The sequence below is a fragment of the Trypanosoma rangeli genome (genome assembly GCF_003719475.1).
Source record: "Trypanosoma rangeli strain AM80 chromosome Unknown Tra_15.4_contig_00001, whole genome shotgun sequence".
In the NCBI taxonomy this organism is placed as follows: domain Eukaryota; phylum Euglenozoa; class Kinetoplastea; order Trypanosomatida; family Trypanosomatidae; genus Trypanosoma; species Trypanosoma rangeli.
Genome location: NW_021705745.1, coordinates 87295 through 96360, shown reverse-complemented (window position 1 = coordinate 96360; position 9066 = coordinate 87295). Strand labels below are relative to the sequence as shown.

General features: G+C 49.0%; 5 protein-coding genes and 1 pseudogene across 5 annotated transcripts in view, besides 10 other annotated features; all 6 read right to left on the bottom strand.

The window, feature by feature from the left end:
- TraAM80_00043 (uncharacterized protein) overlaps nt 1-1987 on the bottom strand; it is a gene marked incomplete at both ends in the record, with an annotated part of 2070 nt that extends 83 nt beyond the window's left edge. The window contains one exon of the mRNA XM_029377138.1: nt 1-1987. This exon is cut by the window's left edge and continues 83 nt beyond it. Within this exon, the coding sequence (XP_029243028.1) occupies nt 1-1987 (1987 nt within the window).
- Nucleotides 1988-2120: 133 nt separating this feature from the next.
- Nucleotides 2121-2167: a sequence feature (A-rich).
- Nucleotides 2168-2244: 77 nt separating this feature from the next.
- Nucleotides 2245-2286: a microsatellite.
- A 461-nt stretch (nt 2287-2747) lies between these two features.
- Nucleotides 2748-2782: a sequence feature (G-rich).
- A 21-nt stretch (nt 2783-2803) lies between these two features.
- Nucleotides 2804-2861: a microsatellite.
- A 435-nt stretch (nt 2862-3296) lies between these two features.
- Nucleotides 3297-3842, bottom strand: TraAM80_00042 (unconventional myosin-XV-like; annotated as a pseudogene).
- A 414-nt stretch (nt 3843-4256) lies between these two features.
- Nucleotides 4257-4273: a microsatellite.
- Nucleotides 4274-4581: 308 nt separating this feature from the next.
- Nucleotides 4582-4613: a microsatellite.
- A 13-nt stretch (nt 4614-4626) lies between these two features.
- TraAM80_00041 (uncharacterized protein) lies at nt 4627-5121 on the bottom strand (the record flags this gene model as incomplete). Its single annotated transcript, XM_029377137.1, has 1 exon — nt 4627-5121. The coding sequence occupies one exon, from the start codon at nt 5119-5121 to the stop codon at nt 4627-4629; it is 495 nt and encodes a 164-aa protein (XP_029243027.1).
- Nucleotides 5122-5220: 99 nt separating this feature from the next.
- Nucleotides 5221-5694, bottom strand: TraAM80_00040 (uncharacterized protein; the record flags this gene model as incomplete). Its single annotated transcript, XM_029377136.1, has 1 exon — nt 5221-5694. One exon carries the CDS (start codon nt 5692-5694, stop codon nt 5221-5223), a length of 474 nt encoding a protein of 157 aa, XP_029243026.1.
- Nucleotides 5695-6118: 424 nt separating this feature from the next.
- On the bottom strand, nt 6119-7315 carry TraAM80_00039 (syntaxin 1B/2/3; the record flags this gene model as incomplete). Its single annotated transcript, XM_029377135.1, has 1 exon — nt 6119-7315. The coding sequence occupies one exon, from the start codon at nt 7313-7315 to the stop codon at nt 6119-6121; it is 1197 nt and encodes a 398-aa protein (XP_029243025.1).
- Nucleotides 7316-7324: 9 nt separating this feature from the next.
- Nucleotides 7325-7352: a microsatellite.
- A 76-nt stretch (nt 7353-7428) lies between these two features.
- Nucleotides 7429-7455: a microsatellite.
- A 316-nt stretch (nt 7456-7771) lies between these two features.
- On the bottom strand, nt 7772-8251 carry TraAM80_00038 (uncharacterized protein; the record flags this gene model as incomplete). The annotated part of the gene is made up of 1 exon (XM_029377134.1): nt 7772-8251. The coding sequence occupies one exon, from the start codon at nt 8249-8251 to the stop codon at nt 7772-7774; it is 480 nt and encodes a 159-aa protein (XP_029243024.1).
- Nucleotides 8252-8770: 519 nt separating this feature from the next.
- Nucleotides 8771-8792: a microsatellite.
- Nucleotides 8793-9008: 216 nt separating this feature from the next.
- Nucleotides 9009-9038: a microsatellite.
- Nucleotides 9039-9066: the final 28 nt, after the last annotated feature.

Here is a 9066-nt window from a genome sequence, read left to right as displayed (position 1 = left end):
CCCTTACAATTCGTTCGCCAATATTTTCAAAAAAACCAACATCCCACACCCCACTTCGTGAGAAAGCGCTTAGTATCATAACTGTGTCAGTAAGCGAAAGTTTTGCATTGTCCGATGCATAGTGTATGACGTTCTTCAAGAGGGCATTCATTAGCTCTTGGTGCTGAACATCCATTCGATTTAGGGACATCACTACAGCCAACATTTGCGAAATAGAAAACTGCTCATTTATCACCATGGCGCGCTCAGCGAGGGACCAAATCACCCTAAAATTCCATATGAGCATCTTTGAGTAGGCAGCCAATAAATTGGCAGTTAACGCCGCGTCAGCAGTGGAGGCCTGTGCGACAACAAGGGGAGCCAAATCCACAAACAGCTTGGTGTCACGGTATTCAACCGCTGCCAGACCTCCAAGAATGGTGCCTATTTGATGCAGTGTGAGCTCTGCCGACAAGATTGTCGCTCTATTCGTGATGGCAGCACAAAAAGCATCGTTGCGTACACGGGCTCGTCCATAGGACGCAATTACCGCTGCAACCTGAGCGGCCGTCGCTTTTTCAATGTATGGCACGAGTTTGGATGCCACATCTCGCATAATGGCCCTAGTCCGCTTTCCGTCTACTTCGGAGGCAGCACGCAGAAATGTCAAAACATTTGAAACACTCCATCGGCTAATGTTAGTGGCGACAGCCGAGGCCACAACCTCGGCGTGAGGGTCCACAATACCCTCCACGAGTAGCGCTGCAATTTCGCTCGCATCCACTGGGGTTCCCGTGGCACATTTTGCCTGAATAATGTCTACACACTGTGTAGCAAGAGCCTGTGCATCGGCGCGAACCACGTCCATCTTGTTAAAAACCCTCAACACCACATGCACTGACTCGGTACTCCACTTCTCTCGTCGTTCGTTGATAGCTTGAACCAAATACCGCTGTAAAGATGGTGAGATCAACGTCGACGGTTCTTCGTTCGCATCGGTAAGTTCCACCAACAACTTTGTTGCCGTATCAAGCGTAACTGCATCACTGGAAATGTAGGTCTCAATAGCGGCCCGCATATCCCCTTGCAAAGTTTTGCCAACGGGACTGCCACTCTTCACGAGAAGCTTAAGAGCACGTGCCATAAGAACGGCGCTCCTCGCAGAGACAAGCGGTTCCTTTTCTATACGAAGCTTAAGCTCTTCAAGGAGTGCTGCTTCCGCGAGTTCTCTAATAGAAGCAGGTGCAGTGTGCAGAGCGGAAAAAAGCCCAACGAGATCCGCTAGCGAGATAACTGACAACTCGCCACCTGGAATGCTTACCCACACGGCAGCAGAGAGCTGTGATAAGAGATGACTGGAAAGGACACCACTTGTTGACGCCTGCCCAAGCAGTTTTCCAAGAGCAACCGCGATCATCACCTTCTCTGTTACTCCCAAACCTTCGTTCACGGCACGCAGCAGACGATCTGAAAGCTGGTTTGACAAATCAACAGGGCCCTGCGTCACACCATCTGCAGCAGTAGTCGCGGTCAGCACAGAGGCAAGCAGCATACAGAGACTGCTTGGCGCCATGTCATTGGCGGCAGCGAGGACGCGATCTTGCACAGTCCGCAGGACGGTGGCGGTGTCGGGGTATTCTAGACAAACCAAGGAATACAAGGATTGTGCAAGCGAGTGCGGAGAAAAGGCATCGGGGTGAACAGAGAGCCAAACAGCACAGTCATGCAGCAGTGCCAAATCTCGTGGGGCGTCCAGTACAACCAGAGTAGAGAGGCAATGTGCGACTGTTTTGCCATCGAGTCCCTGAACACAGTGCAGTGGTGTATCAGTGACGACACGAAGGCACTCTTTCTGCTGAATTGTTGTGGGCGTGCGCCGGTAGTCACTACGGGCTTTATTGAGTTCCAATGTATAGAGACGTGCTAGTTTGGTAGATGAAAACCTCTTGCTGTGATGCAGCGCACTCAGTCCCACAGGGCCTAAACACGACGGCGATACGAATGTCATTGCATTTGTTCTTTCTGCAGTTAATATTCCTGACATTGTGAGGAGCGGAGAGGGGTGAAAGACACCGAATAGGCGTGGTTGAAGACTCCACCGTGTTGGACGCATTTATTTCTTGTGTACGTCCCTATTTCGCTTCTTTTTATTTCCTTTCCTTCTTCCTTTTCGTTTTTGTTTTTTTTTCGGCCTTGACGGGCCGCGTGTGTTGTGCTTTGCGTCGGGCGGTGGGTGTCGCCAAAGGACGGCTGCTCTAAAAGCTTAAAAAAATAAAATAAAACACATACCAACAACAATGAAATAAATTTTAAAAAAGACGGATGACAGTAGTAAACTCATGGGCAAGAGACATACAGGCACGGCATGTAACCCCCACCCCCCACCCCCTCCAATAAAGCAAAGTGCAGAGAAAAACCCAACAAGACGAATATAAGTTACACGTTATACTCCCGTAAGTTTTTCAGATCATTTTCATTTTTCGCTTTGCAATCACCGTGGATGCATCCGGCCATGAAGTGTGGCAAGGAATAAAGTAAAGGGAGGGAAACGCATAGAAATACAAAAGGAAACTAAAGACACACGCTCAGTGAGAGCTGAAAATAATTTACAAGGCACAAACGCTAAGCAGCCATAAATACATGCCCCGGTGGTGGAGGTCGCATGAAAAATGTCTAAGAGAAAAGACAAGCTCAATAAAAATGTAACGATAAACGCCAACAACACAGCGACCCCACCATTCCCTGCAGACATTTTTCTTATTGGCACGCCTCGACCTCTCTCACTCACTCTCCCTCTAACTCTTTGCCTGAATAAAAACGGGGGAAAAAAACAAAACAAAAACAATGATAAAAGCAGACAAAGTAAAAACAAAAAAAAAAAACTTTCAGAAACCAAAATCCATCGTACTGTACGACAGGTGGGGACTACACCCACCGCTGCTATTACGGCGCTCGCAATGCGTATTTGAGTTGTCGCTCACAGCAGCGCCTTTAAGACTGAGCAGCGAGAGCACGGCCACTACGCAACGCCACACCGAGCCCACCTTCTCTTGAGAAGTACCACACATACCCCATCACCGTGTTTGCCTCATTGTGGTTCGCCGCGTCGTCAACGCCCTTAATATCGGGCGCCTTGCCCGCCATCACGTCGCTGTACAGTGAGAGTCGTACAAGCTTATATTCGTTCTCGATCGCGACCTTGCAACAAGAGGTAAAAGGCGTGGTAGGAACCGTTCATTCGAGCCTGAAGACACAATGCGTATTTTATCCACAATATATTTTGTCACGTCCACCCCAGTGAGGGGCCCCTTCCGGTTAAGCTTGATGCGCAGGAGTTTACCAAAGCGGGAGCTTTTGTCGCTACACACTATCTTGACGCGTCCAAAGGCCTCAAGGATGAGTTCGACTGAATCATTTATTGCCCGACAAATGACCCGGCCTTTTTTCCATGTTCTGTAACCCTTAATAGCGCTGAGGGCAAAAAAGATATTTCATGACATTTTTTGCTGCATCCGTCTTGCCCGCGCCCGACTCTCCCGAGATACAAATGAATTGACTCCTACCATCACGCCGCATTTCGCAGTATGCCAACTTTGCCACTGCCCATAAGTGAGGCATATTGTGTTGAATCGTCTCGCTCTCGGCGAGGTGGTCCCGCACCTTGTTGCCCAAGTGCCAAGGAAATGTTTAAATCAAACTGATTGAGTGCTACATCAATAGCCCCAATAATTGTGCACACCACGTCGGGAAAGTGGCACGTGTACAGACAGTTCAGAAGCGTCCTTTCACGTAGCACAGAGAGGTTCAAAGGGTCGTCAAGGTCTTCTTCCATGGCGTGTTTGGCACACACAAGTACTTCCTTGGGAAAAAGCTTTGACACGTCGTACGTACCCCTTCACAGGGGCCAGTGGACTCACCGGGACGTGCTTGCCGTCAAAGCTGCCAATGACCCCCCGCACCCACGCGTGCGCAGGATGGTGGCATATGCAGTGCACCCCAGGCAAAAAAAAAAAAGCACCGCGATCAGCCATGCCTTGCACCACGTGGCATAAAAATGAGTGGGTGGTTAAAGTCGGCCCGGTGATTTGCCTTGAACGAGGTACAAACCTGCCAAGTATCAAATAAAAAACGGAGCCGCTACAACAAGGCACAAATAAGCTAAAATAAATAATAACAGAAATAGTAATCAATAAAATTCAAAAAGCCTAGAAGCATCCGAGAAACAGACATGACGCACATCAAAAATAGAAAACAACTAATTCTCCAAACGGCCACAAAATAATAATAATAATAAGAGAGTAAACTAAAGACCACAACAAAAAAAAAAGGAATCGAGATGAAAGCTTGTCTCCTTTTCCAGCACCATCCCTTTCGTTCTCTCCCTCTCTCTGCCAGTGTGCGTGAAGAGGTGTGTATTCCGGTGCAACCCACAACAAATGTTTTATGCAAAAAAATCCATCAACATTGTCTCTGCTGCTTCGCCCAACATATCGTCAGCACCAGTTGCCAACTGCGACAGCACCTGCAAGAGAGCGAGTAGGCCGCCGTCATACCCCAAGCAAGTAAGGTCATCACCCTCGCCTTCACCTTGCTGAGACCCCCTGTTGTTGTTGTTGTTGTTGTTGCTGCTGCTGCTCTCGAAGGTGATCAAGCAGCGCTGAAGGAAATTTTTTTGTACCGCAATCGTGCCATGCTGTTCGCCTGCATCCCCACCAAGATGCAAACGGTGTCATCTATGCAGTGTACACGGACGCGTTCGTCAAGGTGCTGCACACTCGGGTCAAGAAGATGCGACTGCCGCTTCACCGTCCACACGTTCCCAGAAGAGTGCTGGGCAGTAAGCAATATACACAAGGCGCAGAAGAGTCTGGTACACTGCGACACAGACAACTCCTCCAGCCTCGCATGGGTTTTGACCTGCAGATTTGGGATCACCTTCGCAGCGATGGCAGGAGAAGCACCTGCAGCGTGGTGCCGACAAACAGCATCCACTAGAGTCAACAGTTCTTCCCTTGAGAAAATTGGGGGCACCACGGTTGGCATCCGTGTGATGGAACACATCATTTCAATGGTTTGTAGCTGCACCTCAAGAAGCTGTTGGCGCTCCTCCACTCTTTCCTTTGCACTCAGAAACACATCCATCGCACGACCAATGACAAGGAACAACAAAAATCTTCCCGTCACGTGAGAGGCTCCCAGGTACCGTTCCCGCCTTGGCCCCGCGAAGCATACTAAGAAACGCTAAAGCTGTCGCCGTTGTTGTTGCGTTTTCTGCGAGGGCTGCAGGTACACGGCGAGGGCGCAGAGCACACACTCCCAGTGAAACGAGCTATAAAGCGAAGTTGCGAGCCAACTCAGCAACTCCGACATCATCTCATGTGTTGGCATGACACAAAAAAGAACGCAGGCGTTCAGGTACAAACAAGCAAAGTCAACCGCTACTTCATGCTCCTCCTCCTCACCCATAGTAAAGCCCGTGAATTGAATTGACTGCAGTGCCTCTTGTCCAGCCTGTCGAGTTGCTTCAGATTGATCCACACTGTGATACACACGAAACGTCGTCGCCAGCATCTCGCGCCGCGTGTGCCCTCCGTACCGATTCACTGAGACCATGTCCATCGTCGGCTGATCAATACAACTCCGACCGAGACGTGTCCGTTTAATCTGAGAGGACGGGTTAAGACGAGTCCACTTCGATGTGTGAAAGTCATGCATCGCCTATCGCTTGAAGAAGTGGAAAGGCAGCGGCGGAGACACACGAAGGACCGCCGCCAAACCATCTACACCAATGACTTCGCCAGTGAGAATCCTTTAGGGGGGGGGGGGGGTAGCATCGCCACTACAGTCTCAGGTGCCACCAAAAAAAAAAAACGTTATACTTCACATTATCCCCGTCCCCACGTATAAACATTTTTGGGCATCATCATAGCCATCACCATCGAAATAATAAAGCACAAATAAAAAAAGGAAATAAGCACTGCACGTGCACTCATATTTTACAACATCAACAATGCCTCCGCCATCCACGGGTAGTCAGCCACGATCCCCCGCATTCTAACCCCCGCATACGCATTTCGCTTTACTTCTCTCTTTTTTTTTTTGTTGTTGTCTTGCATCATCTCCCAATGCAATACGGCACTTAGCGGATGATCCAGTTGGCCACAATCAAAACGAAGATGCTAACCCACAGGCACAAAATCAGTTGACGCGTAGAATTCCAAAAGCCAGAGAGCGTTTTCCGTACCTCTGCCACTCCTTTATGCATATTATTATGTGCCGTTTCTGTGTTTTTAAGCAGGATAGAAAACTGCTCGTTTTGTTGCATAACCTGATCATTCATTAGCGAGGTCAACTGTGACAGTTCACGGACGGAGGCCTCAACTGCTTTGGCATCCTCCGCAGAAGCCAGCTTTTGGTGCTCCTGGAGTACAAGATTCGCCTCGGTAAGCCGCTCCTCCTCCTCCGCACTGTAAGCAAACTGCAGACAAGCCGCATCTGGTAATAATGACCTTCGGCAACTCGCCTCTCCACGTTTGCCGGCCATTAATGACCATAACTGCTCGCCATGGGATAGTGGTGCTGCCGTTACCGTCCGCGCCGCCTTCTTGATCACATGATCCACTACAGAAACCACTCCAACAGGAGAGTACGGTCTCTCTTTAAGTGGTTGGAAAAATGTGAAACTTTTTGCATCGTCATCACCTCTATGTTTTTTCCCTTTAGGGAAGGAGCTTGCATCCTCCCCTTCTCGCCCCTTCGCGGGATCGGAGCAGGAAAGCACGCCCGCCCGTCCAAAGGTAAACATCTCCCGCTTGTATAACGCCAACTCCTCCTTACACAAGGCCAGGCGGAGTCGCCAGCGACCCACAGTGTTTTCAAGCACCTCAAGTGCCACATCAAGGTGTCGCAAAAACTGAAGAGTTGGCGTTGCAGCAGAGGCAGAGGACGCCTTCCGCTCCTTCGTCTCCACCCTAACTGGGAACAGCAATGTGTTCCACATGTCTTTTTCATTCTTCTCTAGTTGCTTCTGTGCCTCTTTAATGGAGGAGCAAAGGTCCTTTATTGTGTTGGATGCCGATAGCAACTCGGCCTCCTGCATGAGAAGGGAACCCTCCATGTCCGCCGTGGCGGGGTTGCACTCCTCTATGGCACGCAGCGTCGCGTTAATACGTGAGCGTGTCACTCGCACAGCAACCTCCGCGTTGGCGCCGACAACGACGAAAGCGCTGTAGAATGGGTGAGCACGAAGGGCATCTAATACTACAAAACTATCGCAGTCCTCAATGTAGGGAGTTCCTTTTTCAAACAACTCACGCAGAGCTGCAGTGTGGTCCATCAGCGCCTCCACACACACACACACACACACACACACAAAGCTTCCACTGTGACACCACCCCCTTCCCACTTTAGCTAATCGAGAGTAGACGCAGTGAGAAAGAGTGAAATAAGTATATATATATATATATATATATATATGACGGTAGTAATCCAAAATCAATACTAATAAATAATAATAGCAATAGATATTGTTAAGCCATCCGCGCAAAATCATAAATTGGGCAATATAGTACAAGTTCATTCCACTTTGTAAACAAAATAGTGAAACACGCACATGCGTATGTACGTATTCTTGTGAAAAGCAGCATTGTTGCAATGGGGGATACCCTCCTTCCACAACAACTATGGGCACTTAGGACCTCCCCGACACTACTCCCATCCCTCACAAGACAAAATCTATGGTGAAAGATCACCGTACGCAGCCGCGGTGGAAGAGTCAAACCTCAAAGTGTCGTTACTCTCTGGCTGCATGCATAGTGTAGACAAAGTAATCTATCTGATTGCTTTTTACAGATGTTCCCAAAAGCTTGACTGAGCACAAGAACTCCGCCACAAGTAGTATGAGCATCGTAATGCTGACGGCATAATTGAGGGAGTCCGGCTGCGGCCACATGACATTGTAGAGAATCACGAGGGGAAGTTGAGGCAACAATGTCAACCCCAAAAAACAAATAAGACCAGGAACGTACTGCTGACTGTTACTTGTGTGACCGAAATACAGACGAGGCAGCTCCGCCAAAAACCAACAAACTGCAATCAAGACACACCATGTCTGCTGACTCGAAGTAATTCCTCTATACCAACGGTTTCCCAGGGACGCAGCAACAATAGGGAATGCAAAAAAAAACGAATAGGCAACATTAATGATCACAAGTGCAGCAAGAAGGGGACTACTCTTGTTGACGCGGTGTCGATGATACGTTCGCACCCGCATCGCCCCTATCCCCCCTGTTCTTTGCCCCCTCCCCCCTCCCCCCCTTCCCAGCGCCCTCACTTTCTCGCAATAAAAGCTAAAAACAAAAGCAAAAAAAAAACACGCCGGAAAAATGAGCATACAAGTTGTGGAAAAAACAAGTGCAAAGAGAGCATCCCTTCCAGGTGCACGCATACATCGTTTCTCTGTTGTACCACCAAACCACAAAAAAGCGCACACGACGGAGGCAAAATTCATTAGACCAGAAGCAGGCTTGTGAAGAATCCGCAATAAAGACAAAAAATCAAAAGAAGAAAACAAAATAAACTTGAATTTCTCGCATCTTTGGACTTTTCTGCTGGAGCTTGCCCTGTCGGAAGAGACTCCGCGTCCCTCCTATTTTCCAACAACGTGAAAGGGCAGAAAAAAAGAGAAGTCGCAGTTCGGTTCATTGAATCCAACTTCAGATGAGACTGATCCAACACACTCGCGCATTTATAAACCAACGAATTCACAAAGCATAGGGCCATGTTAACTGCGCCCCCCCCCCCCCCACCCCCCCAAATATGGAAACTCACAAAGGGACCCTACAGAGCGCCCCTTAACCACCGGCCCCCACCCCGTGTGGAAGGTAACGGGAGGTCGAAGTGAGAAGAAGGAGCCAAAAAACTGCACTCGCGCCTCCTTCCAATGCGGAATCATTGGAAACAAAAACAAGAAAATCAAGCAATCATCAAAGAACCATACGAGATCAAGACGTGTCGCCATCATCCATTCTACCCTCCCCCCACCCCACCCCACCCCACCCATCTAGTCGCACACCCCCTAAAGAAACT